Raw genomic sequence first — 18,530 nt, forward strand, 5'->3', positions numbered from 1 at the left:
GCAAAAAGACTATCTTACCCCCTTCGATGGTGAGTGGGGGGCAAGGCGTCCCCCGCCGGTTCCGACGTCCCTGCACGTGACAATTCATTTGTAAATTTCACATTGATTGGGGTGCAGTGCCGGATCTACAAATCTTGGGATCCCCGCAAGATAATAGCAAAGGCCCCCAATACCTACCTACATTTACCCCCCCCCACACACATACACACACACACACACACGCACCCCACACACACACACGCACCCCACACACACACACACGAATCAATACATACATACGCCGGATCCTGTGGCCGAGTGGTTAGCACATCGCGCTGCGACGCCAAGGGTCCCAGGTTCGAATCCCGCTCGGGCTTGGTTGTTTGTGAATGTCCATTCATCAATTTCATTACTTCATCACTCATCCCTATCTTCGCAAATTAGCCAAGAGGCACAAAATGCGAAGTAAAATAAATTAAATCAATCAATCAATCAAATCATACATACATACATAATGTAGGCTATATGTGTGTGTAATTCTTGATGTCATGTTGACAAAGTCGCATATAAGGGACTAGAAAGGTGATTCAAAAGTCCCTTAACATCTCCTATAAAAAAGTAAAGGAGTTAGGCTGGGTACAAATGGTCATGATCAAAACAGAGGCGGAACCACATTGGTGTGTTCCAAACGGACGTCCGCCATAGTAAATTCAACTTAAAATTTTTAATGGGAAAGGAGCAGAGGCGTGGCGTGCATGTAGCCGCTGTTATCGCAGGTAACACCAAAATATAAAGAATTGAAGAACCCGTCTTAAAATATTATTACGTACATAAACTGGTAATATTGTCCCAAAGTAAACATTGCAGACTGACATTTTTTCTGACACCGGCAAAAGCGAAGAGGAGGACTGATCCGGTACCCTCCACAGGCAACATGAGGAAAGGGCCCTGAGCCCACCCAAGGAAGACTTTCCGTCGCAGCAAAGACTGTTTCGGCGGGAGGAGGAGGCGGGTTAATGGCATGACTCTTTAGCCGCCGCAGTTGCCGGTGATACTTACCGGAAACATACCAGTGTTGCCATATCCAATTGACAGAAAAGAGCTAAGTCGCCTAATCGGGTCTATCTTATTCTGAAGGTGTCCAGTCACACTGGGGAACGATGGCGCAGTGGTAGCGTCGCCGCCTTATAATCAAGGGATTCCGGGTTCGATACCCGGTGGAGGCACAAGTGGTTCGGATCCAACTTTAAACTGTCCCGATTGGCGTTACTGTTCATGAAGTGGACTTAAATCGCCAAATCAAAATTTAAAAAAATCAAATCACACTGTGGCAAAAGCAAACTACCAAGTGATATTTTGTATTTACACTAAATATCAGCTATTATGAAAGTCCTCTTTGTCCTTCTTCGACATCATGGGCGAGAAGGAGAGGAGAGGGATGGGTATGGTCAAGGGGTGAGCTGTCCTTCTAAAAATGTCAACCTAAAATTCTATATTTCACACATATAATATTATTTCGGTTACAGGAATTTGTGATAATTGTTGATAATACTGATTGAGATTGACATACGTTGTCGCAGGAATGCAATAATTTCGGATTGAAGCAATGTTTCTGAGGTGGTAGAACTGTTTTTGTGTGAAAACAATACTTACAAGCATAATTTCCCGATTGTTATCTTAGCACGCTCTGAAGTGTCAGGTGTCGCAGGTTCGAATCCTCAGCAAGAAATGGTTATTTCAGTGGTCGTTGTTATTATTTTACTTACGTAATTATAAAAAATAATAATTACATACACAAAGAAATAATAATTTTATTTCAATAATTCACCATTCATCCTCATCGTCACGATTATCCAATAAAGCGAAAGCCTTAAAGGTAGCAAAGGACGTAAAATATACGAAATAGTAGTGGTGTCAGAAATGAGATTTCAGTGGATTTAGCGAAACATGGGAGTGGGAGTAGTTAGGAAACAGATGAAGACTACATCTACTCTACATACATCTTATTTGAAACGAAAAGTTTCGCGATTTGGGCAAATCTGGTTTCAAAAGAACTAAGATGGCAACATTAGTAGAACTGGACTTCTTGCAGGTTCCGAAGGAAATATTGGGGAAGGGCCGATGCTGAGAGGGGAGGGGGCAAGGAGGGTGCTTCACGTGTTACAAAAGTAAACAACGGTTTGTGGGAGGGACTGTGCAGTGGGAGTTTTGTGACTGGTGTCTTTCGTCTTTATGTTGTTTTCGGGCATTGTCAATTAATTAATGAAGCTTGCTCCTAGTTCCGAGGCGGCGGGTTCATCCTATCTGGACAGTATGTGTAATCGTGCGATATAAGATATTTTGAAGCAATCTTTCGGTTCGTTATTTTGCAGAAAAAATCGAAATTGTGGCGAAAGGGAGGCCAAAGCCTATTTTGAACGATTTAAAAACCAAGTCGTCTGCTGGATATGACCGACATTTCAATGTTTCGTGGTATAACGACTATCCGTGGTTATGTGGATGTGTGCAGTTGTCGAAACTCTTTTGTTGGCCATGTACTCTATTTTCGGGTGAAAAAAAAAAACGTCTCGAATTCAGATGTGGATAACATGGACCATGACCATGACGCACCCAAAAATTCAAATTCAAATGAAAAACTTCTCTTTATGACAGCATCATAGAAGTTTTTTGATTTGATTTGATTGATTTTGCTTCGCTTGTGCCGCTTTTGGCTAATTTGCGAAGATGGGGATGAGTGATGATATGATTAAATTGATGAATAGACATCACAAACGCCCATGCCCAAGCTAGGTTTCGAACCTGGGATCCCAGCATCATATAACTATTTTCAAAGTCGGATTGATCTGCTTTATAAGTAGCCTTCAATATTTCTGTAAGTATCAAATTACGTATTATTGTGTCAACAACCAATGTTTGCGATTTCACTTTAGTCCTTATGTCAACATTTTTTTTCCTGATTAATAACTTTACCAAAATCTAGTATTGAATTTCATACGTACCAGATTAATATTATATGAACTACTTGGAAGACATTGGGGGGGGGGGGCATGAGGTGAGGAGGCGCCCAAGTCTTCCTTAAATGTCCTACTGATAACCGGTAACACTTTTAAAAATCCACGCCACGCCACTGGAAAGGAGTGATGTGATATATACATATATATATATATATATATATATATATATATATATATATATATATATATATATATATATATATATATATATATGTATATATATATATATGTCACTTTCTTCTCTCACCTCGAGAATGATACATTTGTTACTACCATGCAGTCAGGTCGGTATTTTTCCGGCTTTGTCCCCGCATAAGGCGGCTTTAGGCCCCACCCAGCCTCAAATTAAATGGTATCCGGTGGGGGTAAAGGCGGCCGCAGCGTGGTGCTCATCACATCACCTCCAATATGGCCGACATCGAAAATATGTGGATCTCTACCCCCACTTACCCTAAATGTGCCTTCATGGCACGGTGCCATGCACAGGGAACTTTATCTTTATCTTTACCTGTATTTTGAGCTTCAAAACGATAATTTAACAAAAGGAGGTTTAGATTTTTATGCTCCTAATTCCTTCATCAATATATTGTATTTGTTTCTGTATCCCTGAGTACCCAAGATTATTACATACGCATGTATGAACCCTCTACTATGTCAATGGCTGAGGGCCCCCCAGAAGCTTACTTGTCTCCGCAACTGTGGGGCTTTGCGCCTTGTAGATACGGCATTGACTTTACCTTTACCTGTATATATTGTATCAGTTTCTGTGCCCCTGAATAACTACGTTTATTTTTTACATACGCATGTACGAACTCTCTACTATGTCAATGGCTGAGGGCCCCCTAAATGCGGACTTGTCTCCGCCCCTCCCCCCCTGTACTGCGGGGTTTTGCGGCTTGTAGATACGGCACTGCACACCACCTTGATGCACTTCCTACATTGCTGGAGAATGATCGGCGTTGGAACACCCACCTTATTCTCCTGACATGAGTCCCTGCGACTTTGATTTGTTTCCCAAGATGAAGGAACCTCTGGGGGGGGGGGGCTCTTTCCAGACGTCCTGAGCATCATTTCGGCCTCAGGGCGGTCTCTGCTCATACACGCACGAACGGGAGGTATCAATGGCATCCAACGACTGCCAGATATTTGGAAACATGTTCACGCAGCAGCAGGAGATTACATTGAAGGATTGTAAATGATTCCAGGTATGTACGTATCTTCTTTAATGCCTCTACCATACATGTTGCCGCTACATGAAAGATGGCTCTCGTATATCTAAATGTAAATAATTTTTTTGGGAGGGAAATATGTTTAATCTTAGAATTTTCATATTTATTAACAAATTTATGGAAACGTTGTTTTTAATAACATGCGTTAACCAAATCTAGAACTTCAGTTTACTTCAGTTCTTGGTCCAAATCTTCATAATTATGCTTGTCAATATGTAATTCAAGCATTAAAACATAGACACGTGATATTTAGCATGTTTCATATGACAACACAAAAATTGCAGAATATTTTTTTTATTGTGTATACGTACAAGAAATTTAAATTAGTCTCTCATAAATTTAAATTTGAAGCAGGTGATGTTTATATTTCCAATGCTCTTTATATAGTTATTACTTGAACCTATAAAATTTGCACATCACTGCAATGAAAGCTTTCTAAGTGTCAGTTCATGAAACACAATAGACATAAGTGTCCACTACGAGAGACATAAGTGGCGTCGACAGAATGATGATAATCTGTTCAGGCATCCTCTTCGCTCCTTATAGAAGTGCATTTCCTTTTCAATGATCTCAAAACTCCACTTCACCTCTTGCATTAAGCTCTTCTTCGTTTTGTTAACTGACCTGCAATGAAAGTTCATAAACTGCACCGTAAGATCGTGATCGAGGCGTCTGTTTTGGACGAAATAACGTCCAACCCGCTTCTCTGAAGCAATGTGTTGATCCGTAAGCTTCCTGCATAAATTTGCTTCCAAATCCTCGATCTCTTTGGTGAATCTCGACCGTGTAGTGTTATAGAGCAGTTTTTTCTTCAGTGCGGACGTCTCGGAGTCCATGAACTTTTTCAATTCTTCCTCAGCGCGTTTCCATTCGTCGTTGTAGTGCATTGTGAAAGACTTCTCTTCGTTTCCTCCAGGTTCCTCGATATCTTTCCTTCTGCTTGTCTTCCGAGCTTCGTGCTGAAAAGCAACCCTGTCTCCTACCTTTGCTGCGAAAGTTACGACCTCAGCTGCCGGGGGGTTCCCTCCTCTCGTGGTGGATTTGCCACGGAGCCCCGTCAGCAGATTCTGATTCCTCTCGGCCCTGGTCGGAGTGGTCTTCGGACTGTCGGCGGAGCTCAAGGAAATCCCAAAGAACTGGCTTTTCTTCTTCTTCTTCTTTCTTTTCTTCTCCTCGTAGAAACAGGCCTCTTTGCATAATCGTCTGAGGTTGCTTTCTAGCTCGTTCAGGAGGTTCTCCTTCAATCGTCGCACCATATTGCGTTGAAAGTTTCCGAACTTCAAAATGTTGTCTGATGTTTTGTTTTCATTTGAGAGCAGGAAGTGTTGAAGCTCTTCCTCCTGTTTATATTGAAGCTCGATGCATCTCCATGCTAATGCGGCTTCCAATCTGCCAACTTCCTGCTGAAAAACCGAGAACTCGTCGTCCTTCAAAGTTTTCTCTTCCATGCGCTTCAGGGCGGAGAATCTTTTATTTTCTATGGCCGAGTTAACTGTTACCATCGTATACTTCCACTCGACAAGAACGTAGTCTCTGATGAACTTTTCCCCTGGTCGAAAGTGCGATTCCTCCTCTGCGAGCTGTGAGGGCGCTGTTTCCTCAACTTCTAGCTTGATTTCTTCAAAGTGATCTAGTTCAGTTTCGACATCTTTGTCAGATCCCCTCTTCGTTTCGCTACCGAAAGTCAAAACTCCAGTATAACCCTTGTCGCCTTCTTTCGAATCGCGGGCTGTGACTTTAGGTTCCGAAATCTTTCCCTTGGCCAAGTCTTGGCCTATCGCCAGCGATGCCTCCGATGTTACCGTTGCTGGTTCGGCAACGGTGCTGCTGTCTCCTCCGGGTGATTCATTTACATGGTGTCTCATTGCAGCGTCTCCAGAATCTTGAGGTTCTGAAGGCAAAAACGCTTCAGCTGCCAGAGCGCCTTCATGATCGGTGGACGTTTCCAAACGATCTTCTGGCAGTTGACGCGTCGTGGCCTTAGTCATTCTCTCATGTTTTCTTTCCTTCCGAGCCACCTGTATCCCGTGGGACAAAAGACTGCAATCCTCGTCGCTTCTTTCGCGGACGTACCTGGAAGACCTTCCTCCTTTCGCTGTTTGGGCTTCTGTGGGTGGTTGCACATCAGCCGACAGAGCGCCTCCATGATCCGTGGGAGATTCCGCACGGTCTTCTGCCGGTTGATGTATCACGACCTCTGCCATCATGTCATGTTTTCTTTTTTCATTTCGAGGAAACGGTACGCCATGGGACATGAAACTACAGTATATGTCTTCTCTATCGTCGCTACCTTGAATGTAGACACCTTGGAACGTTTGCTCAACACGTCTCCTCCTTGGTATTTCGCTTGATTCCTCTGTTGGTATCAATTCTATCGAACAACGACGTGTCCTAATGGCTCCTTTCGATTTTTCGTCTTTTTCAGGTGACATTGCATCGGCTAACGGAGCGCCTCCATGTTCCGTCGGTGGTTCCGTACGGTCTTCCGTCAGCTGATGCGTCACGGCCTCGGCCATCTTTTGAAGTTCTCTTGAACTATGAGGAAACTGTAAGCCGTGGAACAAGAGTCCGCAGTAACTGTCATCGCTTTCGTGGACGTCTCTCGAAGAATACAGTGATCTTAGGTTGTGACATGTCGTCACTGAACTTTCGGCAATCGGCTCTATTTTGTTGAAACCGTGCAGCAATGCATCGAAAGCTAACACCTGTAGCGTGTCGTCTGCCTGTCTATAACTTTTTCTTGTACTGGCTGAAAAGAAAACTCTTGTTTGGCTGTCGGCGTGATTCAAAGCGACGCATCTTAATACTGGCAAAGATTGGTAAGACACAAGTCGAAAGAGGAATGGAGAACTGTACACAGAGTCTTTGAATGACCAGAGACTGAAGAATGGTTTAGTTTGTATCCGACACACACAATATGAATAGTCATCGTCACGTAAAAATTTTGCTAAGCACATTTCTGCCTTGTGTATTTTTTTCATTGCCTTAAAGCAAAGTCTTGAAAGAAATGTGCTTGCAGATTCACGACAGATAATTTCCAGCCTCGTCTTGACCGAGCGGATATCAATGATGAGTTGCGACACAAGATCCTTGGCGTTTTCCATTGCTTTTGGCTCTTTTTCTCTTCTCTTTTTTTTTATACGTCTATCGCGAAAACTTGTGTACGCAGCTCTAATTGCCAGGCAACGTTTTTCCTTTTATATTCAGTGCCAACAATGCGCTTGATCGTTTCTTTAATTTTGCTAATCCGATAACTTATTGTGTTGCTTTCACTGAATGTATAACCTCGCCTACCCGTTTACTTGCTGCCGAATTCAACCTCTTTTGCTGCTTTGTTAGTGAATAAAGGCCGAACCACACGGAACTGTATTAACAGTTAGTTGGCGCTGAACTGACCGGAAGTGATGACTGCCTGACTGGTTTTGAGGAACAAGTCATGTTCTAATTGCAACTGGCTTTTCTCGACTGGATTCTGTGGAACAGCCAATCAGAGCGAAGTTTGGCCTAGTGAAGATAATCTGTGAGTTGGCCGACGGAAAGGTTTTTGTATGTGTTTTCCGAGTGTTGGCTTGTTTCCTTCGCTTCAGTTCGTTAGGTAGTTAATTTATGCAAAGCGATGAGATTTATACGTGGCAAAAATCCTTATTATAACAAGTGCATTGAATGTACGATATATTTAGTTGAAAAAAAATATTTTTGATGAATGAATGCCTCGAATCTCGTGTATGAATATGCATACCCGAATTCCTTAAAAAGCTTTTTCAGTACGCATTCATTACCATATTTTCTTTCGAGCCAATTTTTAGTCCACACTTTTCTATTTTAATTTTCAGTATTTCTCCTACAACATTCTTCAAATTGCTCGTCCATCTTTTTAGATCGACTGCTCTGCGCAATGTCTGTGGGAACAACAGTATATCGAAAAGTACGGTAACAAGTATCGTGTGAGGGGAAAACTAGCAGATGGGTAGCCAGTCCGTCCAGGGTATTACTACAGGATGTCCAGTTCCGTTTGATTAAGGATTTAGTTGACGCTGGACTGGCTACCCATCTGATCTGCTAGTTATCGCCTCACACGATACCTGTTACCGTACTTGTCGGAATACTTTGAAGGAGACAGGTCCAAATAGCGGGTGAATATTACCATTTTCTTAATTTTGTAAAAGCCCTGTTTCTTTTTGAGCAGCCCTTGTATCTTGGGTCGCTTCGTCCATTAATGCTGTTCGAGCGAGTGTTGTGAGACCTGTAGTATGTTGTGTGTTTTTTTTAAAAAAAAACTGAGTCGAAACTCGAAATAGTTTCCGATCGACTCACAAGATATCCAAATTCGATGGATTAGTAAAACATTTAACAAAGTGGTTATTTATAATGTAGTTGGCTGCACTACAAGCACAAATACTGAAAGTACTATCATTATGTATTCAAAACCGAAACCATTAGGTTCTTAGAGCAAAATAAGAACTTGCCAATGGCGTGCATACAATGAAAGCTACCGAAGTATTGCTTCGGAATGCAATGACGTAACAATATACGGGATGGGCCAAGATAAACCGAACCCAACCAAGTAATGAACATATGAACTGCAAGGCTATTTTATTGTATATTTTTATACAATTAGATCACAGAGAGAAGTCTATTCACATGCATTTCTCCTTATCTACAGATACTGCTGGAAATGTTGACCATCATGGTCCCGGCATACGGTGGCCCGATGGATTTCAATTCAATTCAATTCAATTTTCCTTTATTAAAGGGCGAGGTTCAGCCTGCGGCACGTTCAGTGCGACTTGCTGTAACTCGTTCCGTCAAATGTCGGCGATGTTCTCTTTCAGTGCGTCAATAGTTCGTGGATTGTTGTGGTACACCTTGCCCTTCAGGTTGCCCCACAAATAAAAATCGCAACTGGATAGATCAGGTGAGCGTGGAGGCCATAGATCTTTTGAGACTGTTCTGTCAGATGTGAAAACAGAATGCACTGCTTCCAAGGAGGCGTGTGCTGTTGCGCCGTCCTGCTGGAAATACGCGAAACGTCGTTCGTGTGGCGTCAATTGATGTGCGAAGAGCTCAAAGATGTCGGCAATGTAACGCGCTGAGTTCACTGTGTCCTCGAAGAAAATTGGTCCAATGATTCTCGTTGCCGACACAGCGCACCACACTCCAATCTTTGCATCATGCAGTGGTAGCTCGAATACTTGTCGACAGACCAATACCGCGTATTTTGCGAATTAACGTAGCCACTGAGGTGAAACCATGCCTCGTCCGTCATGAAGTAGAGGTTTGGATCGAGAAAGCCACTTTCATGGCTACTCCAGGCTTTCCTGGAGTAGCCATGTGCAGTACTGTACACGTCTAGCATGGTCTGCAGGCTTTAACTGTTGCAAAGACATGATCTTGTATGGTTTCAGCTTAAGGTCCTTCAGGATACGCCGGCATGTTGTTTGCGACACTCCCGCCTGCTGTGACAGCCGCCTCGTGGACTTAGTGGGGCTCTGCAACATCCGCTAGCGAATATCTTCCTTCTTTGCCTCGGTCCTTTTCAAACGCGGATATTCATGCTTCTTATCAACCACGGATCCTGTTGCCTCAAACGTCTTTATGATTTGGCGGGTTGTGTCCTGTTGAATTCGGCACGGAATTTTTCTTGTACTCCTTTCACTGGTCTGCCCTGCGAGTAATATTCCTTTACGATGAATATTCTGTCCTCCTTCGTCAGCTTCATTTTTGTGTCTACACTGGTGATTAGCTATACTTCGATTGTTGCCTTCACACGTGTAGGTTTACCTCTCCCCGCATCCTTCCCTCTCTCCGTTCACGATCAAGGCCAGGTCAATGTCAATGTGCGTCGTTCACAGCACACTACGCTGAAAACGAAATATTATTAAAATGTATTATTGCGTGTTGCTACATCGAATATCTTCTCCCATGTCAGGTTCGGTTTATCTTCGCCCACCCAGTATTATGTCATTATAATCACACGATTATTCAATAATATCTAGATAAAACTGTTCCATTTCTTCGCTACACATAGAACAAAATATCAGCCCCTGCAGGCCTGCACTGAGGTTGACCGGAAGCGATCTTCCTCTCGCATCAGTTCAGCAGTGGCAGACAGTTGCGCGCGCACCTCAAGGTCACGGGCTGTTTGCGTGTATTTCTGCTACAAACGAAGCTAGCATCGGACAGGGAGTTAGTAAAGTCAATAGCCGAGCACAGACTGTCTGTTAACCATCTACGATCGTCTGTAGCTATAGCTGCTTTGGGAGAAAATAGAATAGAAACTGCGCTTGATGACCAGCTTAAAAATTAAATATCTCTACGCAATCAAAAGGTAAGGCTGAACAGGGACATCCTTAAAAGGCTTGTCAATGCAGTGTGTTTTCTGGGAAAACAAGAGTTGGCCTTTCGAGGACATGATGAAACAGCAAATTCTATTAATCAAAGCAATTACGTGGAATTGTTGAAGTATACTGCAGAGTATGATCCTCTTTTAGGTCTAATTATTTCAATATCCATTCTTTTAATTTAAACTATTACCAGCTGTGATTTTTATCAAGGCAAGCTTGCTCCTTGATTTACTATTGTTTACTTAAAAATTATATATTCAGTGCTTCGGCTATGCAAATGGTCACCGCACGCCACTGGAACTTATCATCACTAGAACTCTTGAAACATTGAAAGCAATAATTGATTCACCGTGTATAATGACTGTAGTTCTGAAGTTACAAGAATGATTTTTACATTTACATGACATTTTAGCATTTTCTTTCAATCTTTGGTACAAAAGACTTAGGTTTATTTCCAGGTATATTCGTATTAAATGCAGATACGTGACCTTCAGATGAATATCGTATTTTTTTCTCACTTATGTGAAAAAGTGAACTTTAATGTAAGCGAAAGCAGGGCACTAGTTAAAATTTCTCACATGCACAAAGAAAGTCCAAAACATATTGTTACCTCATTCAACAACCTTGCGTATCAAATCGAAATTTTACCAATATCAACAGTTGAATGTGAAATCGTGTTCAGTAATATGAATCTAACCTGAACTGATCAGAGAAATCATCTAGAAGTTGCAACACTTTCAAACTTTCTTTTTCTTTCAATAAATGGACCTCCAATCCATTGCTTCCGTGCTGAAAAATCTGCAAGAAAATGGATCAAGTCTAAGCATTACAGAAGCCTTGGCAAAGCAACTGGAGATACGTCATATACAGGAATATCCCATTCATCTAGTCTATTCAGCTGATTTTTTTTCTTGTACTCTGATAAAATTATGTCATTTTCAATAAATTTACGCAAGCATAAAATGGGGAAAATATAAATTCTGCTTGTAGTGATGGATTCATACAATTTCTTTCGTGACAATTGTGGAAGTATTTAATTTGGGAAAATTCCATTTGAAAAATTCGGAAGAGCAGATGTAAGCAGATTTATACCTTATCTTTCAATCGACTAATTCTTAGAAAAGTGTAACTCCCCCCCCCCGACACACACACACACACAAAGCAGGGACGGCGACAGGGGTGGGCACGCGTGGGCAAGCGCCCACCCAAAAATTCCTGTGCCCACGCGATTGCCCACCCAATCAAATCCACTGTAAGTACATATACTTAGAGATATGTGAATGTTGAAATAAATAAGTGTTCATTACATATATATTTTTCTAATGAATATTATCTATATATAAATGTTCACATATCGTCATTCCTTAAAAAGCTGATTTAACTTTGTCATTAGAAAGTAAAATGAATCACTAGAGATCTTGAAACAAGAAAAAACTGTCACCAATTGAATACTTCTATGATTAGAAGCAGCTAGTGGGCTTAGGAGGCGCAAAATTTTGCAGGGTATGGTCAAAATGAGATCAGGATTTAGAGTGAGCTTGAGGGCTGAACCTCCAGGCCTTCACTGGCGAAAGAACTGCTTTTAAAAGTACCCCATAATGAAAAAATTAGGTACTTCGGATTTGATGAAAAATGTAGAAATACGTATAACTAACCACCTCATGTAGCTTGGCGAAAAGTTATAACTGAAACTGTGGAGGGAATTGGGGATGAGGTCTTGGTATTGTAAGCTGTGGGTCTTCACATATATAAATCCCGGCCTGCGTATGATTAAAATAATCTCTAAATAAACAAATAAAAATCTCAGCGTTGCTTCCTCCAGCAGCACAATAAATTATTTCCACTTTTTAATTAGGTCTACATTGAAATTCCAGAAGTGTTTCTTTCTTCATTTCATTACAATTTTTATATTTATACATATTTTACATACCTGTCATTTTTAGATATCTACATGGTATATAAAATAACAACTTTGTATTAGTTCTAATAAATACTAATAAGAAGCAATAACAATAACCACTACAATACCGAGGTATATTAATTTTGATGTAACAGTTATGTGGGTTTGGAAAAAGCAACAGAATTATTGAATTGATAATGGGTTGCTAATTCTATTTAGAAATCCTAGTTCCACACATACATTTTGCCTATTAGTTACGTAATCATGCGATTTTTCTTGTGATTAAAAGCAGAAGGGGTTGGAAGGAAAGCTTTGTTTTGAGGGAGTCAGAGAACTAATCAATCTCGATGAGAATGGTTTAAACTTTAGAAGCATCAGAGGTTTAGCCGAAAAGGTCAACAGAATCTGTACATGCAGATGAAGTAAAGAAGGAAAGGTATGTCACGAAGTATTCATAAGAAAATTTTGTTTATTTGTTTTCAAGTCAAATTTTGTGCTCAGATAGGCTAATCGGGACTAAACCTACAGTTTAAAGTGGAGTCCGAACCAGTGTGCATTGTTCTTCCACCAGGGGAGGGGGCAGTAGAATCCACAGAACCTATTCATTATAAGGCGACAACGTTATGCCATTGGAGAAAAAAGTATACAGAAAGAACTCGCAGGAAACGTATTATATTATCACCATAGAAGATGCGTGTATTCCCAGAGACAAATATTTGAGACTTTCGGAAAACAACGTCATTGTTCACGGAATTAGCTGCCTTGATCCAACAATGAAACATTGTGAATTTGAAACTACCACCTCAACTTTCGAAGTGGTATGAACTAATGAAACTCTACTTTTGGAAGAATACGTTGTTGCTGATTCGACTGATTTGTTCTACCTAGGTATGTGGTCACTTTTCTGCTAATTTTGGCTAATGGCGACAATGAGGTTCAATGGTGATGGGATGGAAGTGACGAAAGGGAAACAAATGCACGCAGATATTGAAAATACAATCCCCCACAAATTATTATTGTGACTGTTGTTCCTGGCGCCAGAGACTCATTCGCCTGCAAGATTAATGTTTCCAGAGTATTCTGCGCAAGACAGAAGTTGACATTTGAGCGCTTTCGAAAAGTTACCGGTATAGTGATCAATTTCAATGAATTCCTTGTGTCCAAAATCACATTCTACAAAATGTAAACTATTTGTTACCTCAGTGCATGTGTTTATCTAACCATACGTGTATAACTTCTCCCGCATGAGTAACGAAGACTTACTTCAGAAAACGAATAACAACTTAGCTAACAGATTTTTCAATGTTACTTGATTATTACTTTTGGGAGATATTTTGTCAAAATAGCCTTTCATAAGCCTGAGGATACTTTATGCAGAATGAACAAAGAACTGTTTTTTCCATGTGTGTGTGTTTATAGTCCCAATATGACATTAATTTTAATCCAAATATCCAGTGGCGGCGATTAGGAGGAGAGTTTCCCCACCCCCGCCACATTATGCCAATTATTGCACCCGTACTGTGGCCTTTTAATGCTAAGACTTTTCTACCAAAAAATAAAAAAAGTAAAGTGTCCTTGCCTCCAAGTTTTGGCACCCAATAGCCGTTACTGCAAACATTCACATTTATTTCACTATATTGACATGAAGGAAAGAATGTGAGTAAACTGTATGGCTGCGCGCACACAAACACTTACCTTGAAATAATTTTGTCCATCGGAGACAAAGAAGTGGAACAAGATGCGAGAATAGATTAGAAAAGAAAGATAAACATTTGAAGAATGGAACGAGAGAAAGTGAAATGGAGAAAGAGGTAACAAGCTGAGAAAGAAAGATATAAGAAGGTAAGGAAATCGAGAGTGTAAGAGAGAAGGAGATACATATGCATGTATGTCGTACATATATGTGTCTCACATGCATATATATGCCTTACATTTATACCTGCCCACCCTAATCTATCAATATACTGCTTCTGTCCACCCAGTCGAAAATTTCTGGCGCCGCCCCTGACACAAAGGAGCATTAGCCTCCAGCGCGATTTCCTGAAACTAAATTTCATCTGATTCCATTGTTTCACACTCATTATATAAACATTTAATTTAATTTGAAAGATTACCAAGAGCAAATATCAATACGAGTACAATAGGTTTCCAGTGATTTAAATTCTTTCATGAAGGAAAATAATGTTTGTAAACAATACAAACTTTTTATGTTGAGTTATTAGAAAATAGGTTTCTTCAACAGCAGCACCTTGTATCTGTCAAATTCTTTCAGGGGGGCCTCCCCGATGGCGTCGTTGCCTTGTAATCAAGGGGTCCCGGGTTCGATACCTGGTGAAGGCACAAAGTGGTTCGAACTGATCGGATCCCACTTTAAACTGTAGGTCAAGTTGCCTTACTGTGCATAAAGTGGACTTAAAACACCAAATCAATCAATCAATCAATCTTTCAGGGGGTACAAGGGGTACAACTTGGATCTGCCGTTTAGGGGGTACTGTCGTATCACCAAAATTCAGGGGGGTATAATGTATCCCTGTACGCCCCTTTCTGCGCTACTGTGCATACACACTAGAATTAATCTCCTTTACGAGAACTTAAACTGAAAGTTTAGGTAAGTACAAATTTCCCATTTCTAAGGTAAAAGCTGACGTTACAAGCAACCCCGTACCCAGGATTTTTTTGAAGTAGGTGCCAGATCTGTGTTTATAAAGGTATAGTGGAGGGAGATATATGTACACACACACACACACACACACACACACACACCCACCCACACACACACACACACACACACACACACACATATATATATATATATATATATATATAGCTATATATACGTATATATATAATGTATGTATGTAATTCTTGATCTCATGTTGACAAAGTAACATGTAAGGGCCTAGAGGTTGATTCACACCCTATAAAAAGTAAAGGCATTAGACTGGGTACAATTGGTCATGATAGAAACAGGTTAGGTTTAAGGGGAACCACATTGGTGTGTTCCAAGCGGACGTCCGCCATATTGGTGGCCACCATATCGAATTCAACTCAATTTTTTTAAAATGGGAAGGTGGTGATGTGATATAAATATGATACTGTTTTCTCATTTGTTACAATCATGCAGTCGTAACTGTTTCCTGATTAAAGATAGGTTGAAGAAACCTTCACCACTGCATTTCTCGTGAAATTATAGCCTGATTTGATTGTATTTTGACTGCCACGCGGGAAACGCGGGGTGGGTGATCTAAGGTCGGGATTTTTCCGACTTTGTCCCCGCATAAAACGGCTCTAGGGCCCACCCAGCCTCAAATCAAATCGTACCGGGAGGGGGGAAGACGACCGCAGCGTGGTACTGATCACATCACCTCCAAGATGGCAGATATCGAAATTATATATGGTTCACATACCCTCAATGTGCCTTCAAGACACGGTGCTTTATGCACGGGGAACTTTACCTTTACATGTATATATTGTATTTATTTCTGAACCCCTGAGTACCTACGTTTTTTTTTTTACATACGCATATACGAACCCTCTACTATGTCAATGGCCGAGGGCCCCCTAAAGGCTTACTTGTTTCCGGGGCCCCCTGCACTGCGGGGTTTTGCGACTTGTAGATCCGGCACTGTTGGGGTGGCATTTTCTTGCCAAGAGCGGAGGTGGTCTTCAACCCTGGCCACTTGTTTGACAGTTCCAGGAATAGTTCAAAGCTTGAGGCCACATCAGTGTTCGCCTATTAGAGCTTCCAGTTGTCTGACAGAAAATGTTGCAATTGAATGGCGAAGTGGGAAAAAGTAAGTAAATTGCCAATAATTTCTTGTTTCCCCCCAAATATCATTCCCCCCCAGAAATAAAATTTATCAAGCAGAGAGGGGGACACAAGTATCCAGAGGGGGAATTCCTCCCATCCCCTCTACAAATACCACACTGGGACTGACTACCCAAAAAAGTGTATGTAACCCTTCCCTTTCAAAATTGCTGGGCACGCCACTGCCTCTACGTGAATTTGAAGGGGTAGAAAGTGCCTTGCTCCCCCTTCCCCCCACAAAGTCGGCGCCTATGATGTGAAGGCTAAGTTAAAAAATATTTAGCATGTGAAACCTTCAAAAATATGAAGCCTGGGTCATAATATTTGCCTGCTTTCTTTCTTAAAAAGCATTTCACACAAAACTTTACTAAATGTAACACTTCTCCCCACCCCCTGGAATCCTTGGTTCCAATATTATTTCACTATCAGAAGGTAATATCCTAGAAAAAGTTGAAAGATATTAGCTCATGCTGGCATATTAATAACTGCAAATTTGAAGTAATTGCAAATTAATTGTATTTTTATTGTATTATTTTATTTATTGTATTTTACTTATTCTTTCACAGTCAGTAAATAAAACTACTTTTTAAAAGGTAACTTTCCTGAGGTTAATACAGGAGTAAACTCGTGACAATCAATAGTAGCTACTTAAAAATATCTTAACCTTAAAATGTCCTGCTAATTATGTTTATAATTACTCTAATAATATTTGACACACATTATAAATTTGTTAAAACTTACAGCAGCACTGAAGCACACTAGTATGGTAGCAAAAACAAGCGTTGAAAATTTCATGGTAGGTTGATTGAAGGGCCGATGCTCAAGTGGAAATGAAAGAGAGAATGTTTTCTTATAATAAACCTTGACGACATGAGAAAGAGAATTTGGTTACGCGACAGCAATTAACGATAGAGGTTAATTGGAGAAGGAAATGTGGTTAATAACTTCAAGTGGGGTTTGTGGCGTGTGAAGGTCAAAGATAATGTTGCATTTTATTTCCGGTAATTTTCCGTCATTACATTAGGGGGGGGGGGGGAATTAAAGATCTTGAAAAATTTCCAACGATTTCATTGTTGGCAATAGTGGCGACGTTAACAAAAGTGGGGAAGTTACGCAATTATTACATTGTTTCAGGTATGACATAATCTTCAATATAATTCGATGTACTTAAAAATATCCAAAATTCTAGAATAAAGTTGATTTTCACGTATAATAAACTTAATATATTTAAATATGAAAATATGAAGGCAATATTATTCAAAGTAAATCCATACACTTACCATCCTATGAAGAATAACGTTGTTTTCCTTTGTTACTGTTGAAAGGTACATAAAAGTTGTTAACATTTACTCATTCGTTTTACTCAATTTCGTTACTCACTACCTAAAAAAAAGAACCGAGTTAAAATTGCAGTTATTCATTAAAAAAGTAATTAGTTACAATTATCGGCACTCTGATCTAAGAATTTTTATTTGTAGCTGCATTACTACAAGGGCGTAGCCAAGGGTTTTCTTTCGGGTGGGACCCAACCTTCAATTATGTGTGGAGAAGAATTTTTATGGAAAAATAATATTGAAATAACAACCTACAATGTACCTGTCACTACGGATATCAATTGTGATTATTACATTCATACATTACTACTTTTGCCACAATGCACAGTGGGCCAGAATTCTGAAAACAGGGACAAAAATCTGAATTTGTGAATATTTCTAAAAACAGAATATAATAGCTACATAAAAAACATAAAATGATTGAAATTCTGTAAGGATTCACATAATGACAGTGAAAAATATTAAAGTAACGTCTTGTGTACAAAGAATACCCCGTGCTCATGTACAGAGGAAAACTACAGTTTTCAACATCACATAAACTCAGTTAAATCCTGTGCATGTTGACAAGAATACACTAATAAATGATTCCTCGTGGTCCAGTCGGTATATCGTCTGACTGCCAAGCGGGGACTCGGGTTCGATTCTCGGCGTGGGTGATCTACGGTCAGAATTGTTTCCGGCCTTGTTCCTGCATAAAAACGGATCTCTGGTTTACACACAACATGTAATAAATGGGTACCTGAAGGCACACCGGAAGGGGAAGGGGGCAGCGTGGTTGTCATCGCATAACCTCCACAAATGAGTGAGATCATCATTAATATGTGCAGTCTCAACATTCCCCTATAGTCTTTCATGGCACGGTGCAGGGTGCACGGTGAATTTCACCTGCCTTACACCATGATATATATATATATATAAAAAT

General features: G+C 40.5%; 1 protein-coding gene across 1 annotated transcript in view; it reads right to left on the minus strand.

The window, feature by feature from the left end:
• Positions 1 to 17,123, minus strand: part of LOC145991497 (uncharacterized) — a 57,724-nt gene extending 40,601 nt beyond the window's left edge. Inside the window, exon 1 of the mRNA XM_083127518.1 lies at positions 17,016 to 17,123. Coding sequence (XP_082983644.1) covers positions 17,016 to 17,069 — 54 coding nt within the window. The 5' untranslated portion in view covers positions 17,070 to 17,123. The remainder of the gene's footprint in view (positions 1 to 17,015) is intronic.
• Between the last annotated feature and the right edge of the window lie 1,407 nt (positions 17,124 to 18,530).

This window comes from Lepisma saccharinum, chromosome 1 (genome assembly GCF_977018435.1).
Source record: "Lepisma saccharinum chromosome 1, izLepSacc3.1, whole genome shotgun sequence".
NCBI classification, from domain to species: Eukaryota; Metazoa; Arthropoda; class Insecta; order Zygentoma; family Lepismatidae; genus Lepisma; species Lepisma saccharinum.